The 15,867-nt window shown below is 55.9% G+C and overlaps 7 protein-coding genes across 7 annotated transcripts in view; 4 read left to right on the forward strand and 3 right to left on the reverse strand.

The window, feature by feature from the left end:
- K489DRAFT_185930 (uncharacterized protein) overlaps positions 1-180 on the forward strand; it is a 1,167-nt gene extending 987 nt beyond the window's left edge. Inside the window, exon 2 of the mRNA XM_033599492.1 lies at positions 1-180. The gene's annotated coding sequence lies outside the window, so the exon portion shown is untranslated.
- A 338-nt stretch (positions 181-518) lies between these two features.
- K489DRAFT_316276 (Phosphodiest-domain-containing protein) lies at positions 519-2,870 on the forward strand (the record flags this gene model as incomplete). The annotated part of the gene is made up of 3 exons (XM_033601148.1): positions 519-964; positions 1,054-1,492; positions 1,551-2,870. The coding sequence occupies 3 exons, from the start codon at positions 519-521 to the stop codon at positions 2,868-2,870; spliced, it is 2,205 nt and encodes a 734-aa protein (XP_033461648.1).
- Positions 2,871-3,325: 455 nt separating this feature from the next.
- K489DRAFT_388016 (metal-dependent protein hydrolase) lies at positions 3,326-4,411 on the reverse strand (the record flags this gene model as incomplete). The annotated part of the gene is made up of 1 exon (XM_033606374.1): positions 3,326-4,411. The coding sequence occupies one exon, from the start codon at positions 4,409-4,411 to the stop codon at positions 3,326-3,328; it is 1,086 nt and encodes a 361-aa protein (XP_033461649.1).
- A 723-nt stretch (positions 4,412-5,134) lies between these two features.
- K489DRAFT_379045 (uncharacterized protein) lies at positions 5,135-7,556 on the forward strand. Its single transcript, XM_033604557.1, has 3 exons — positions 5,135-5,959; positions 6,013-6,188; positions 6,245-7,556. Exons 1-3 carry the CDS (start codon positions 5,386-5,388, stop codon positions 7,397-7,399), a joined length of 1,905 nt encoding a protein of 634 aa, XP_033461650.1. The 5' UTR covers positions 5,135-5,385; the 3' UTR covers positions 7,400-7,556.
- Positions 7,557-7,610: 54 nt separating this feature from the next.
- Positions 7,611-10,579, forward strand: K489DRAFT_379046 (WD40 repeat-like protein). The gene is made up of 2 exons (XM_033604558.1): positions 7,611-9,794; positions 9,904-10,579. Exons 1-2 carry the CDS (start codon positions 7,879-7,881, stop codon positions 10,151-10,153), a joined length of 2,166 nt encoding a protein of 721 aa, XP_033461651.1. The 5' UTR covers positions 7,611-7,878; the 3' UTR covers positions 10,154-10,579.
- Positions 10,544-12,103, reverse strand: K489DRAFT_408977 (gamma-glutamyl phosphate reductase; the record flags this gene model as incomplete). Its single annotated transcript, XM_033607536.1, has 2 exons — positions 10,544-11,631; positions 11,803-12,103. The coding sequence occupies 2 exons, from the start codon at positions 12,101-12,103 to the stop codon at positions 10,544-10,546; spliced, it is 1,389 nt and encodes a 462-aa protein (XP_033461652.1).
- A 578-nt stretch (positions 12,104-12,681) lies between these two features.
- On the reverse strand, positions 12,682-14,790 carry K489DRAFT_379049 (uncharacterized protein). The gene has a single exon (XM_033604559.1). It carries the CDS (start codon positions 14,451-14,453, stop codon positions 12,984-12,986), a length of 1,470 nt encoding a protein of 489 aa, XP_033461653.1. The 5' UTR covers positions 14,454-14,790; the 3' UTR covers positions 12,682-12,983.
- Positions 14,791-15,867: the final 1,077 nt, after the last annotated feature.

Genomic DNA, 15,867 nt, shown 5'->3' on the forward strand with positions numbered 1-15,867 from the left:
GTGATGGTGATGGTGATGGTGATGGTGATGGTGATGGTGATGGTGATGGTGATGGTGATGGTGATGGTGATGGTGATGATGGTAGTGTAATGTATCATGGTTGGCACAGATGGGCGCAATTTGCAAAATGTACTATATATACGAACATTTCGCGATGACTTCGTGACGACTATATAGGTGGTTGTCTAGTGATCGTACACGTTCATGTGCAGTGTACCCAAGTAATACACCTGGGCAGTAATGATAATACGTGAGACCCTGGAGGATTTGACCATTTCCCAACTGGGCTTTGTTCTATTATTATCCCCAACAAACTGCAGTTCACCATCGCAGATACGGTCCCATCCAGTAAAGTATTCTTGAATTGAGGACAGTCATTGCTCCACAATATACCTGCGTATTCCGGACAATACAATATCTCGGCGGAAACACGATTGCTATAGACCATGGCAGGCGTGTGCCCGTCGACATAGATAAATAGACAACTCGCGCTGGAGATCCGGCCCGAATCCCTGGCCATGGATGCACAAGATGGCGTGCGCTCTGATTCCGCAGGCAGGACATATTTCCACTTAGCGGAAGAAGACCATTTCGACCAGAAGGCGCAGAGTGCTAGCGGTTCAAGGGAATCATCTGGCGACTATGACCGTGCATATGCGGACGACGAAACCGAGATTCGCACATCGCTCGAACGACGACAACATGATTACGAAACTCTCACCGCCGAGGAAGAAGCCGAGCGATTGATTCTCGGTGGAAACGATGCTACCTCAGACAGGAATTTCAAGCAGAAATCCTCGAGGCAGCGGAAGAAAGGTCTCATGGGCAGGAGGAAGCGCAGTAGCACAGCGATGGACGCTGAAGGCGAGCTCCTCTTCAAGGCTGAAAAGGGCGGGCGTTCATCGAGCGAAGACAGCCATGATTCGGACTCAAGACGTTCAAATGGAAACCCGCTGAATCAGAAGTCAGCAAGGGCGAAGGTGAGCCATGCTGGAGAAGATCGCAATTTGACCCATGCAATACGTACTGACCATGTTTACTTCAGTCCAAAAGAAGGTGCTGCTGTACCGTAACGGTCGGTCTGACAGCAGTCGTGATCGTGACAATTGGAATACTATTCATCGCCTACATGATTTCGAATGCTATGCAGGAACCTCCCGCATCGAACATGGCGAAGACGTTGTCGAACGGGACTCATATTTTCAAACCGACGACCATCCTCATCTCTTTAGACGGCTTCCGAGCCGACTTTCTCAACCGAGGTCTCACACCAACGTTGCAATCTTTCATCAAACAAGGCGTCTCACCCGAATACATGATGCCATCATTCCCCTCAGTGACATTTCCCAATCACTTCACACTTGCGACTGGGCTATATCCCGAGGCGCACGGCATTGTCGGAAACACCTTTTGGGATCCCACATTCGAAAAGGAATTCTATTATACAGATCCTGCCCGGAGCATGTCACCGGAATGGTGGAACGCCGAGCCTGTAAGCGAGAATCTCTAATTTGAAACTCTGGCAGCTAGCTGACCTATATCTCCTGCAGATTTGGGTGACCGCCGAAAAGCATGATCTTCGTTCGGCGATTCATATGTGGCCCGGTAGCGAGGCACATATCGGTGGAATTGAACCGACTTACCTCGACAGATTCAACAGTAAAGAACATTTAGACAATAAAGTGCGCCAGGTGATCAATTGGCTCGACCTTCCGGGCCCTGAAGACCCCAACACATCCAAGGATACTCCGAGACCACAATTGATTGCATTTTACGTACCGGATGTTGATAGCGATGGTCACGCGTTTGGACCCAACTCAACCTATATTCGATCGACCATTGCCGAAGTGGACGGCATGCTCGGAAAGCTCGTCACCGCCCTGGACCAGCGCAACCTGACGGATATTGTGAACGTGGTGGTCGTTTCGGACCACGGCATGGCCACGACGTCCACTGAACGACTGATCCAATTCGAAGACCTCATAGACCCAGCCCTCATCGCCCACACCGACGGCTGGCCGCTCTACGGTCTCCGACCCGTGGACCCGTCCCCCGAAAACCTCCAGAAGCTCTACAACGACCTCCTCGCCAAATCCCTCCTGCCAGAAAACAAAGACCACTTCAAAGTCTACCTCCGCGACACCAACATGCCCCCCGAATACCACTTCTCCCGCAACCCGCGCATCGCCCCCCTCTGGATCGTCCCCGCCGTAGGCTGGGCCATCGTGACCCGCTCCGAATTCGACCTCTCCTCGACATCGTCTTCGGCCCAAGTCTACCACCCCCGCGGTCTGCACGGCTACGACCACACGCACCCCCTCATGCGCGCCATCTTCGCCGCCCGCGGCCCGGCCTTCTCCCATCATCTCCCCGCCGGCACCCGCCTCGAGCCTTTCCAGAACATCGAAGTGTACAACCTCGTCTGCGACAGCCTCGGGATCCCGCCCGTGCCGAACAACGGCACTCTGCGCCTGCCGTTCACATCCGCGCATTCGGCTCCTGCGGGCCCGGCGTCGACGACGGCGGCGGCGGATTATGAGGATGGTGATATCTCGGCGGCGCTGGAAGTCCCGCATGGTTCTTCTTCTTCTGCTGCTGCCCTGGATGACTCTGCGGGACAGATCCTCCCGCCGACATTTCCCGTGGTGGGCGTCCCTGATGCGGAGAAGGCGCCTGGTGGTGGTGGTGGTCATGACGATGCGGCCAGTCCTGCCCTTTCCACCCTCACCGGCGTGTTGGTGGGTGCGTCACCACCGTCGTCGCTGCCGTCGCCGTCGCCGCCACTGCCTGCGCCCGTGGGAGGGGAGAAGAAGACCTTTTGGGAATGGATGAGGGAGAAATTCAACAGCATCAAGAACTGGGGCGGATGAGGTGGATGTTTTCTTTTTACTTTTATCGGGCTTTTTGGAATTCGAAGATTAATGATCGGAATCATAAGGTGTGTAGGATATCACGACGAACTGCGGCATTCACGTGAAAAAATTGGATAGAATTGACCCTTTCGCTTTTTTGGGGTATCAGCTGGACGATGGGTATGACCTTTTCTGTTTTTCTGTCTTCCCCGTCGCAAGATTCGTGATGAACCCGCCAATCATCTGGTAGTGTTCAGACGTGCTTGCATTTCTATCAAGAGGAGATCGCTTTGGTCCCCGAGCACTTGGACTTGTGCTTGCCATCTTCGTGGCGACGCGACGGCGTGTTGCGTAGGTCTGAGGAAAGCTTCTCTCCAGGTTATGCTGACATAGAAGGGAACCCACAGCTCTCGGCTTGGCTCTACCTTGAACGTTCCGGAATCGATGTCTGCACCTCGGACTTTTATGACCCCTCATAGTTCCACCGCCTTGCCCGCCAAGGCAACCACACCTTCATAGGTCTGGTTTCCACCAATAAACCCACTGGCATGGATAAAGACCGACCCGGGCACCCCGCTGACGGTACTCAACTCCTCATCCCTCAGACCCCGCCAGGCCTCCGGAAGCGCCTTACGATTCTCGAAACTGCCATTCTCCAACGAGACGGCGCGGATCCTCCATTTGCTGTCCTTCTCCCCAGACTCCGGGAAGATCGCATAGAGGATTTCGCCGGATTTGCCCTCCGCCTCTTCCAGATTGTACAGGTGCTCCGACCACGGCACGCCCTCGGGGCGGTGCGGGATCAGAATCACCCGGCCGCTCGGGTGCACCTCGCGCCGGGTCCGGAAGGCTTCGGCGACGACGCCCCGCGCGGGCAGCCAGCTGTGAAAGGTGTGCGAGAGCTCGAACGCGAACTGCTGGCCCACGAAGGCGCTCGCTCGGAGGAATCGCGCGTCTTCCTCCTCGGCCGATGCGGCTTTCTCGCTGGTGCTCGTGGCGCTGGGGTCGCTGGGCGCGAAGTTGAATTTGTTCACGACGCTTGCGAGGCTGAAGCTCTTGTCGGAGAATTTCTTCTCGATGCCGGCGGCGCGCAGGGCGGCGGGGTCGTAGGGTGCGATGCCGTTGTCGTTGCCGTCGAAGGCCTCGATAAAGTCGGTGTATGTCTTCTCGTAGAGCAAGGCGTTCTCGGCGGAGTCCACGGCGAGACCGGTCTGCGAATGGATGATCTCGGGACCATAGTGCATCCAGACCAATCCCGCGCTGGACAGTTTGGTGTGGTGGCCTGGGAAGGTGGCTGTGAACTCGCGCTGGTGGTGGTCGTAGCGGCGGGCGTTGTGATCATGTACGGCGCCGACGTCGACGACGATGTCGCAGGTTTGGAGACGCTCGGCATCGCGGGTTCGTACTAATTGTGCGGATTGGTATTGTGGGAGCTGGCGGAGGAGATAGACGGCCAGAGCCTCGTCGGCGTGAAAATGGCCATTGTGGGTTCCGATAACGGGACTGCTGCTCCCGTCGGACATTTTGACGCGTTTGGAGGATGGTTCCAGGGTTGACATTGGTTGGTGTTGTAGATGGTGGTGGTGGAGGTGATTGACGATAATTTTGGGAAAGATTTCTTGAAGCAATGCCCCGCGGTGGTAACGGTGGCGGAGGAGAAGACCTGGCGTCCCACGCGTTCCGCTGCGATTGACGGCGAAACCTCGGCGAATAACTACTGATTGGGAGTTTGCCACAAGCGATGGTGCGATGAGGGAAGTTCTCCGACAAGACATTCGGGAAATACGAAAGGAAAAGATGAATTGTAGAGGCGAAGCACGATTTCTGATTTGTTCGTTGCTTACCCATCGCTGAACATTGGATGCCAGCAATTCGGCTTCGCCATTGACTTGCCGCCGGCCCGTGACACGCCGTCGGGCCGTCGGTCTCATGAGTCAGCATTGGCGTTCTCCGAGAGCTCTTTATGATGACGTCGAAATGCAAGGCATAATTCAGGCGGCTCCTCTGCTCCGAGGCTATGGGATTTCGTCTCGGAGACACCTCAAATATCCAAAGAAGATCGGATTGATAAGCGGACTCATAAATTACAGCAAGCAAGACGATCGAAATTCATAGTACAAGGTTCACTATTAGAAGCGTTATGTGGTGGTGAAGTCGCTCGAAGCAGAGGAGTGTGTTTGCCGAGTTTATTTTAGTCTGCGGGCGAATTTCTTATTTTCTCGGACCCTGAAGGCGCCGTTTTGGTGATGTCGTCCCTTGGCGTACACATCATCTTGGGTATAAACACGAGGTGTTGTGCCCCATTGTTCATGAGGTGGCGCTCGACAGTCCTCATAAACCTCTGGCCGCGAGCTGAGGCACTTTTGTTTTCTTTGCAGCCCTGCGTTCTGCGGAGATCATGAGATATTGTTGAAGAAGAGAGTTCATATCAGTCTCGCGTAAACCTGCTCCCGCGCGGAGCTGCCCTTACCATCCTAGGGACTTTTTGGCTTCGTTCTTCTTTAAGAATAATTGGGAAAACCAGATACCGATCATGGGCAAGAACAAATCAGAAGATAGAGGAGCAGATTTCTCCCATGACCCCTACTCGTGGGATGGTGTTACCGGCTGGAGGAGCCAAAGAGTGCTCCGACCGGGTCGGGGCATGTATTGGGATGTCCGACGGCGATTACCGTACTATTGGAGTGACCTCCGAGATGGCTTCACCTACCGAACCATGGCCGGCACAGTTCGAATCTTCTTTGTCAATCTCTTGCCAGCCCTGGCCTTCGAACTGGACATGTTGCGCCAGACAGGCGGATTCTTCGGCATCAATGAAGCACTTCTTTCCTCGGCGTTGGCGGCTTTCGTCTTCAGCACCATGTCCTGTCAACCTTTGACTGTGGTTGGTATCACAGGTCTGATATCACTGTTCAACTACACCATCTACGATATCGCCGTTGCGCAGGGTATCGTGGACATCTATCCTCAATTCATCGCCTGGGTGGCCATTTGGGCAGCCATCACTCATTGGATGGCGGCTATCTTTAATTGGTGTGATTACATGCGCTATATCACTGATTTCTCGACCAATTCGTTCGGCATGTATGTGTCCATCATTTACATGAGTAAGTTAAATGACGTCGGCGAAGTGACCAGAACAGAGACTGACTTCAAGCAGTCAAAGGAGTCGAGGAACTCGTTGCCAACTTTGATGAGTCCAACCCAGCAGCAGGTTACCTCGGAATTGTCATTGCTCTTTGTTTCTGGTTCTCGGTCTTCATCCTCGAATATATGGGGTCGACCCGGTTATTCCGTGCGCCGATCCGCAAGGTGCTTTCTGATTATGCATATCCGGTGAGTTCCTTGATGTCGTTTCCTTCCTGTGATTGTTTACTGAACCGAAAGGATAGATTGCCACCATTTTCTGGGTCGGCTTCTCACACATTCCCGGCCGCATCAAAAATGCTGATCTGCCTCGCATTCCCGTAACACGCCCCTTCTATCCAACTGTAGACCGACCTTGGTTGATCGACTTCTGGAACCTTCCTGTCAAATGGGTCTTCGTCGCGCTGCCTATTGGCATATTGTTGACTTTGCTATTCTATTACGACCACAATGTCAGCTCACTTACCGCGCAAGCCAAGAATTTCCCACTCAAGAAGCCCGCAGGCTTCCACTGGGATTTCTTCTTGCTTGGATGCACCTCCTTCGCAGCCGGCATCATTGGCATCCCACTGCCAAACGGACTCATCCCGCAGGCACCAGTTCACACCGACGCATTGACAGAGTATCGAGATGTTTTGTCCGTGAGCAAGGAAAAATATGACGATGAAAAGGATTCTGAACCGATCGTGCATAACCATAAGGTAGTCCGAGCGGAGAGAGTCCACGAGCAGCGCATCTCACACTTCCTCATGTGTCTCGGCTTGGTCGGCTGCATGACTGGACCTCTACTCACAGTGCTACAGACCATGCCTCGAGCGCTCTTCGCAGGCGTCTTCTTCGTGGTGGGCTTCAGCGGCATTCCCAGCTTCAACATCACCCAGAACCTCCTTTACTGCATGACGGAGCGCCAATTCATCGATTCGGGCGATGCACGCCTGACGCTCACGAAATCACGCATCTTCTATTACACCATGTTCCAGGTCGTGGGCGTTGCCATCAGCGTGGCCATCTCGCAGACCATCGGTGCGATCGGATTTCCCGTCATCATTGTTTCGTTAATCCCGCTGCGCTGGTGCATTCTCCCGCTGATTTTCACCGAGCATGAGCTTCTTATCCTGGATGCTCCGACGGCAGAATCCGATAATGTGCTCTGCTCTTTGGGTGGTCAGCCTGAACGTCCTGAGGTCAAGCGCGCCCGGGCGAAAAGAGAGCAACAAGATGGCAACGGCGAGACTGGACGGAGTACAGCCAGTGCGCAAAGCAGCGAGGCTTCTCAGGCAGGTGCGGTCCGGTCAAGAGAAGGCTTCAAAGACGCAGAAGAAGAAAATGTTGAAATGGACAAGGAGCGGGTTCGTCAGCGTGAGGGAGTTGAGCCGACCTCGAATACTGGTCATGACTGAACGTGTAGATAGATCGTGATGTATTTTCTGCGGGACATGATGAACGAATTCCAATTGGTTCGTACATGGAAGACGCTCACTTTTCATGGATTTTATTATGATGTTGCTGAACTTCTCAATGTTTTCGGGAGGATTGCGCCGAGCTTGGTAGATTCTCGAAATGCGATTGCACTCTACCTGCACCCCACACGTCACGTCTTCTACAAATGCGATTTTGCGACGCGACTTTCGCGATGAGTGAATGTTTGCGAACATCGATTGCGACCATATACGAAAGATTGGAAATTGATACGGCATAGATGTTGTCATAATAAAGACACCAAACTCACCGCATCACATACCTAGCTAGGCTATCTCCGCGATCGCTTACAGACATCACACGACAATTTCCGGCGCATTGGGTGCACACCCTCTGGACTGCGCACGGGAATCACCCGTGAACCCCCACAGTACAAGACAAGACCTTATAGATCGCAATCATGGCTTTCGACGACGAAAATGACGAGAACATGGCTTCAGACGAGGACCAGGACGAGGACATGGACATGGAAGAGGACGCAGATCAAGATGGAGACGGCGGAGACGACGAAGATGAGGAAGAAGGAGAAGACAATGCAGACGATGACGATGACGATGAAGATGCCAACGATGCTGACTCGCCCTCTCGTCGGCCAAGCCAACATAATGTTACGCGAACATCGGCCAGTCCAGATCGACAGGCGCAATCATCAAATCCATTGGCGTCCTCCACGTCAGGTTACAATGCGACGCAGAGTTTGGAAGGCCCTATCAGAGCATCATTTCGCCCTCCTGTTCGGGACATTGCGCTCAATGCGCAAGCTTACGATATTGTTCCAACTATGGCTGCGCCGCAGGGCACATCAATCAACGCTGTTGCGACGACGCCAGACATGCGATGGGTATTCACAGGAGGTACAGATGGTTATGTGCGGATGTACAATTGGGTGGAAACAGCCAATGGCAAAGTACCCTTGACAGTGGCGCAGAAGCACCCTTTCGTCGATAGTGTCATGAAGGCTGGCTCTTTGGTCACCTACTGGGAGAATGAAGATTCGACCCTCCGGACGCCGCCTACACATGCCGACGAGGGTAAGTGGACGAGTCCGGTATACTCGTTAGCAGTCCACCATGAAGCGCTATGGTTGCTGTCGGGGTTGGAATCTGGAGGCATCAATTTACAGACTTGCCGGCACCAGGCTGGCACGCGTATCACCACTCTCAAAGGTCACACCAATGCCGTGTCGGTCTTGTCGCTATCGCAGGATGAAACGAGCCTGCTCTCGGGAAGTTGGGACAAACTTATACACGATTGGGACCTGCAGACCGGAGCGATCAAACGCACGTATAACGGATCCGGAGGTCAGATCAGCGCTATCGAGATGAGACCTCTGAGTGATATCCCTGTTCCAGAGGTGTCGCATCTACAATCTGACGATGCGGACGGCACCTTCTCGAGCAACAATGCTGATAAAGACCTCTCCGATGGATTGTTTGGTGGTGAACTATCTGACACGCGGATGGAGAACAATGACGCTGGTGAGCCCGCGCTCGATTCTCCCCCCGATGGCAGTCTTTTTGGAGAAGGAGATCATGGGTCATTATTCGGAGAGGATATTGGCGGTGGCGGTGGAGGCGGAGGAGGAGGTGGTGGTTTTGACGACGATGACGATCTCACACGAGCTTTGGAAAGCGAAATGCAGGGCGATGCCGAGCCCGGCGCTCCTGGCGAATCGACCGTCGATCCGGATGCCATGGAGATTGGAGGACCCGTCCAACCTCCAGAAACAGAACTAGCGGAAACGGCCGAAGACACAAAATCTCCTTCAAAAGACGAAGCTGCCCCAGCCGCTACAAGTGTCACCGCAGCTGCTGATCCACAGGATCCAGTTCCAGACGCAGACCTTGAACCCACCAAACCTCCACCCGGCGAAACCGCTCCGCCAGCTCTGACCAATGGCCTTCCTCACTCCGACGAGCCACTGACCGCCCCTCCCACCGACACCTCCACCGCTCCCAACCCCGACAATACCGCCAGCACCAGCACCACAACCACCTCGGACCTCCCACCCCAATCCGAATCCACCTTCCTCGACGCCGCCCAGGACGGTACCCTCCGCATCTGGGACCGACGGGCGCCCTCCCCCGTCGCCACCATCGCCCCTTACGCCGGCACCCCGCCCTGGTGCACCGGCGCATGCTGGAGTCCCGATGGGAATTCCTTCTACGCAGGTCGTCGGAACGGCACGGTGGAAGAATACTCCATCCACCACCTCGGGACGAAGCGCTCGGAACCCAACCGCATCTTCAAATTCCCGCAGGGTTCCGGACCGGTGTATGCGGTGCGAGCGATGCCGAACGGGAAGCATTTGATCTGGTACGTTTTGCGTCAACGGGACAATCCCTCGAATTTCCTTCTCGAGCCTCTCTTCTTCTTCTTACCCATTTGTGTCGTGACTGACTCCCTTTCTTTCTCCTCATCGCAGCGCCTCCAACGATATCCTCCGCATCTACGACCTCAAGCAATCCGCCGACGCCCGCCGCCACAAAGCCGTCCCCTTCACCATCGTGCCGGGCCATCGCGGCGGCGTGATCGCGGGGATCCACCTCGACCCCACATGTCGCTTCATGCTCTCCGCGTCGGGCAATCGGGGCTGGGATGGAGGCACGGGGACGGAGGTCCTGTTGGGGTATGAGATCGGGGTGCAGGATGAGGGCGGGACGTGGCATAAGTAATTTTTAATTCAAGACGAACTTTTCCTCCTCCACTGAGAATTGATGATCCGATCACAATAACGATTCACCTCTTGACGCTGGGTGGGGAGGGACGATGTGTCGGGAGGCGACTGTTGCCCCCTTTCCTTCTTGTCACTCGCTTCTGTCCATAGGCCTACAGCCGAATTATCCAGCGGTCTTTCTCTGACTTGGAGAGAGCCTCTCCCGCGAGAAGAAACTTTTTATTTTCCTCCCACCTCGATATCTCTCCATCTCGCATCCACCGGGCAAGGGAGAAAATGACAGGACTTTCAAACAAGAGAAAAAAAACCCAACAACAAACAGACAGCCAGAACCCCCCCTTTCCCCATCACGTTCGAACCATCTCTCCCCAGCACAAACACCCCGCTTCTATAAATCCAACTTCCGATGCGTATAACCCCTCGCCCCGGCCCCGGAGTAACTCGCCGCGACCTGTCCTTGTCCGCTCAGGCGATACTCATGGATGGTGAGGCCCTCCAGGCCGACGGGGCCCCGCGCGTGGACCTTGTTCGTCGAGATGCCGACCTCGGTGCCGAAGCCGAAGCGCATGCCGTCGCAGAAGCGCGTGGAGCAGTTCCAGAACTTGCACGCCGCGTCGACGCCCGCGAAGAACTCCTCCGAGACCTCTCTCGAGGCGGTCAGGATGCACTCGGTGTGGTGGCTGCCGTGCGTGTTGATGTGCGAGATCGCGAAGGATAGCGAGGTCGAAGGGGAGGTTTGGTCTGGAGTGGTCGCCGGGGAGGACGGCACCGTGCGCACGGCGAGCACGATGTCGAGGAACTCGGTGTCGTAGTCGGATTCCGTGCTGTCCTGGAGGAGCAGGTGGGCGGAGCCGGGCAGGGTCGCGGTCAGCGCGGCTTTGGCGGGCGCGTCGCATTTGAGCGTGACGCCCTTGGCGAAGAGGGCGGTGGCCACGGCGGGGAGGACGGTGTGCAGGACGGATTCGTGCACGAGCAGGGTCTCCACCGCGTTGCAGGCCGCCGGGTAGTCGGTCTTGGAGTCGACGACCACGGCCGCGGCCATCTGCGCGTCGGCGTCCGAGTGGATGTAGATGCTGCAGAGGCCGTCGGCGTGGCCGAGCACGGGCATGTGGGCCTTGCGCTGGCAGTGGCGGACCAGGTCGTTGGAGCCCCGCGGGATGACGAGGTCGATGTACTCGCTGAGCTCGAGGAGGGCGTCGACGGCGTCGCGGGTGGCGACGAGCTGGACGGCGGCGTTGGGCACGGCGGTGGAGGCCAGCGCGCGGGAGATGACGGTGGAGATGGTCTGGAAGGACGCGGTGGATTCTTTGCCGCCTTTGAGGATGGCGGCGTTGCCGGATTTGATCGCCAGGGAGGCGATGTTGGCGATGACCTCGGGGCGGGCTTCGAAGATGATGAGGAGGACGCCGATGGGGCAGGTCTGACGTTGGAGGATGAGTCCGTCGTCGAGTTCGGTTTTGAGATCGACTCTGCCGACTGTAGGAGATCGACGTCAGTCTGCTGTGCACCCCCTTCACGGTTCCCTTCGCTCCTTTGCTCTGCTCTCCACAAACCCGATGGGCATTTAAAATGAATTGCCTTCGTCGTCCCCCAATCGACACGATACGACGAAGTAGAGAAAAGGAAAATAAGAACATTCAGACTCACCAGGATCGTCCAACCTCTCCACATCCTTCACGCCAGCAAGCATATCCTCAAACTTGCCGGGCCGGCTCAAATCCAAGCGTTTGAGGATACTCGGGTTGAGCGAACCGTCCGCGGTCGCCAACTTCGCCGCCTCGACATCCTTCGCATTCGCCGCGAGGATCTCCTCCTTGGCGGAGAGGAGGGCCTCGTGGATGGCGGCGAGGGCGGCGTTCCGTTGGGCGACGGGGAGGGTAGCCAGCGTCCGCGAGGAGAGGCGTGCTTGGCGGGCGATTTCGACGGGGGAGGCGGTGGTCAGGGACATTGTTGTTGGGTTTGTTGCGGATCGCGGGTCTTCTGCTGCGGTGGATGATTTCTCTTGGCCGCTGCAGCTCTGGGGCCCTGTCACGCCGAGCGCCTTTTCTTGCGGTATGCGTTTACCAATAAAATGAAAATTGGGGGTTTGTGTTTTCCAGTCTTGCCTGCCCGGAGATGTGTCGTCTTTCCAAGACTACGTTCCTATCCGATGCCGGCAGAACCCTCGCCCGGATTCGGAATGACGAAGCACAATGGCCCGTCGAGCGATATCTTCGTTCGGCAGGGGGGAGGATTTATCTCTTCACTGTTTTCCGAATCTTGGTGGAAAGTCTTTTGGTGTCGTTCGATGAATGTCTTTTGGATCGAGGAGCCATTGGCTTGAATGGATGAGGGGGAGTCATTGGATGATTTTGATCAGCACTGGAACCCCCTCCGATATCGTTATCGATAACATTCCCGGATTAGTAATCACATGCACTGTGGTTCAATGGCGAAGACGAGATGGATCTGGCGAGTTGAGGCTATGATACCATTGCATGACAATGGTTTTATAATTCACCGCCCGCAGACCACGATTCGACACGTGTAGCGATTTGACATGGTTTATTCACTTGCAGGTCTGCAGGTCGAGAGACGGCTGACCGAAGACGAGATCGAACGAAATGTGAAATCGCTTTTTCATAGATGGGACGAAAGAGTAAAATGAAATAGATGCAAGGTATATGACAGGAGGAGAAAAAGAAAATCCGTAAGGAAGATTTGATCCGGTTCAAGAAGCAAAAAAAGTCTCTGGCATCAAATCGTGCCGATTGGAACGTCCGAACACGACATGGTCTAATGTCATATCCCATCGAGTTCGTCCTCACCCCTTCTCTCCCTCTCTTCCTCTACAGCTTCGACTTGGGCGCCGGCTGCTCCGGGGTCGCCTTGATGACCTCGGCCTCCATCTCCGGGTCGTTCGAGGCGACGAACTGGGCGAGCCGGCGGAAGTCGGGGTCCCGGAGGATGTTCTCGTGGGCGTCGCTGGTGGCGAGGAGCCAGACCTCGATGTCGCCGTTGTTCAGCCGCGGCGCGATGACGACGTAGGCGTCGGAGAAGGCCAGCTCGGTGACCCGCCACGACTTGACCATCAGGCCCTTGCCCCAGGAGTTGCGGTAGAAGGGGAAGGTGGAGAGGTTGGAGAACTCGACGTCCGGCCCGCGCACGCGGTTCACGTTGGGCTCGACGTCGGCGAGGTTGGGGCACTCCTCGATGGAGCCCCAGAATTCCCGGATGGTCTGCTCGTTCCAGCGCGCGGTGCCGGCCTCGATGCACTCGCCCAACTCGCCGGTGTGGCGCTCCAGGACCTCCTTCGCCGTCATCTTGGCGCGGCTGTAGACGAGGGCGGTGCCGGCCCACATCTGCGGGAGGTCCTTGACGCGGCCGCGGGTCTGCACGGGCGTGAAGCAGATGGTCTCCTGATGGGGCTCGAGCTCGCGGGCGCGCACGTAGACCTTCCAGAGGAAGCTGTGCATGCACGAGGCGAGGGAGAGCTTCTTGCCGCCCGGGCGCTGGCCCTCGGCGCGGAGGATCTCCTGCGCGGCCTTGTCAAACTTCCAGCCGCTCATGCGGAAGTCGTCGCAGGTCGCGATCAGCATGTCCCAGAACTCGTCGTGCGTCATGCCCTCGGGCTGTTCCAACGGCGGGCCGGCCTTGCGCCAGTCCTCCCATTCGAGGATGGGCCGCGCCGGGTGGCTACCCCAGGCGAGTGATTTGTCCAATGCTGCGGCGTTGATGATGCCCGAGGGTTTGTAAGGCTTGCCGTCGACCGCGCGGCTCAGGTGGTGGGCGAAGACCATCTCCACCATGACGTGGCCGATGCCGTCCAGGTGGACGTGGTTCATGTGGATCCCGAGGAGGACGCCTCCCTCGATCAGGTTGGCCTGGACGGCGAAGTTGTAGGTGTCGATCCCGTAGGTGGGATACTTCGAGAGGGTCAGCTCGGCGCGCTTGAGCATGTACGGCGGCCAGTTCTTGGACTCGAGGTCATCCGCCGTGAGGTGTGGCTGTCTCTTGACCACCAACTGAACCGTGGTGTCCTCGGGGATCTCGAGCTGGACCCGTCGAGTCGCCTTGTCGGCCCATGTGATTTTCCCGCAGAGGTGCGGGAAGTCGGCGATGGAGTCGGCGATGGCACGTTTCAGGGCCTCGACGAAGCGCTCCTCGGAGAGGATGCTCTCATCCCGTCGGAAGCAGGCGATACGAGGGATGATGATGGTCTGGCCGACCTGGTCGCCGGGTGGGAGGAAGGTGGTCTGCGCGGGAACTGGGGTGCTGGGTCGGATCCAGAAAGTGCCCTCGATGTCGGAGGATCCCATGATGAGTGGATGTGTGATGAGGTGGAGGACTGGAAGAAGTGCGGCTCGATGCCTGGTCGATGAGGTGGTGAGAGTTGTTGACCCGTGGTTGAGGAGAGGAGAAGAGCAGTCAGTGGAGAGGAGAGAGAGAAGAGAGAATGAATCGTGTAAGGATGGGGAAGGTGAGGAGATGGACGAGAGACGAGGATGAGACAGGCGCAGGCGGAGAATGAACCGGGGGATATTTATCTGATATCTGATCGGACAGCGTTGACGATCCCTCCCCAACGGTGGTGGTCATCATCCAGTTTACGACCCTTTTTGGCTTTTTGACTTTGGATGGACTCACACGGCTCACACGGGATTCTGCTACAGTAGATTGATTGCTATGTAATAACTACCCCCGACACGCGGAGAATGGTAGAATATTGATGATGATAATACGTAGTAACCTTGGAATGTATGTACTGTACATGACACCCACCGGGCTACACTATTATTGCTGTCCTGTACCGTAGACACTGGCAAGACTAAACCTTCGCCGCCACTTCGCTTTCCACCTCCTCCTCCTCCTCCTCCGCCACCACTACAGACAGCCTGCCTCATGCTATGGACTGTACGGTATCGTACAGTCCCGGACACGATACGCAGATCCTCCCGCCACATCCTGTATACGGATCGAGTTGTTATTCCTGTGATGCTGTACGCCGCCTCCCACGGCCGATGATGACCTGTGGAGAGATGATGATTATTACTATATAATATGCGAGATCTTCTACACACGTGTCACCTCGATCATCATCGTTCGGGACGGCGAAGGGACTGATCCGCGCTTCATGGGAGAACAAGGCTCATACAGGACATGTATATCCCCGAGACTCTCGCGGACCATCCATCGATATCGACGGCGAGGATTGTCCCATTTCCTCCAGACCTCCTGCTGGAAATGTCCGAGGAGCAGCACGGTACTTGCTACTGACTGTAACATACATGACTGGAGCTGATGAAAAGCTACAGCATCGTATCTGTATAGTTCCTGCATAATAATCAATTCCTTCCTCCCGTCGTTCCTAGAATCCATCCCTGCAGGTCCGCCTCCCCATTCTCTCCACTTGGACCACACCACACCAACCTGGGCGGCCAGAGAAGAAAGAAGGAAAAAAAGGTCCACGAATCGGGCAATTCCCTCCAGCTCTCATCCAACAAATCCACCACCACCACCACCACCACACTTCTTCGTCAATGGCGGCGCTGGGAGATCCGGCACACACCCTTTCCCCCGCATTTCCCTTGTTTTAGTATGCTCGACTCCCATCTCTCGGGGGATTTCCTGGGGAGTGGGATAGATGTCCTACCCGTACTGTCAATTTCACCATCAAATTTGGTATTTTTGTGATGGATTGGATGGGACAGAACTCCCGCCACCGTCACGACT

Source organism: Dissoconium aciculare (genome assembly GCF_010015565.1).
Source record: "Dissoconium aciculare CBS 342.82 unplaced genomic scaffold K489scaffold_4, whole genome shotgun sequence".
Classification (NCBI taxonomy): domain Eukaryota; kingdom Fungi; phylum Ascomycota; class Dothideomycetes; order Mycosphaerellales; family Dissoconiaceae; genus Dissoconium; species Dissoconium aciculare.

Excerpts from the sequence above, each read along its gene's own strand:
- K489DRAFT_379046 (XM_033604558.1), top strand. The coding sequence starts at position 7,879 with ATGGCTTTCGACGACGAAAATGACGAGAACATGGCTTCAGACGAGGAC. Across the intron at positions 9,795-9,903 it reads AACGGGAAGCATTTGATCTG|CGCCTCCAACGATATCCTCC; the intron begins GTACGTTTTGCG and ends TCCTCATCGCAG.
- K489DRAFT_379049 (XM_033604559.1), bottom strand. The coding sequence starts at position 14,453 with ATGGGATCCTCCGACATCGAGGGCACTTTCTGGATCCGACCCAGCACC.
- K489DRAFT_379045 (XM_033604557.1), top strand. The coding sequence starts at position 5,386 with ATGGGCAAGAACAAATCAGAAGATAGAGGAGCAGATTTCTCCCATGAC. Across the intron at positions 5,960-6,012 it reads TGTGTCCATCATTTACATGA|TCAAAGGAGTCGAGGAACTC; the intron begins GTAAGTTAAATG and ends GACTTCAAGCAG. Across the intron at positions 6,189-6,244 it reads TTTCTGATTATGCATATCCG|ATTGCCACCATTTTCTGGGT; the intron begins GTGAGTTCCTTG and ends CCGAAAGGATAG.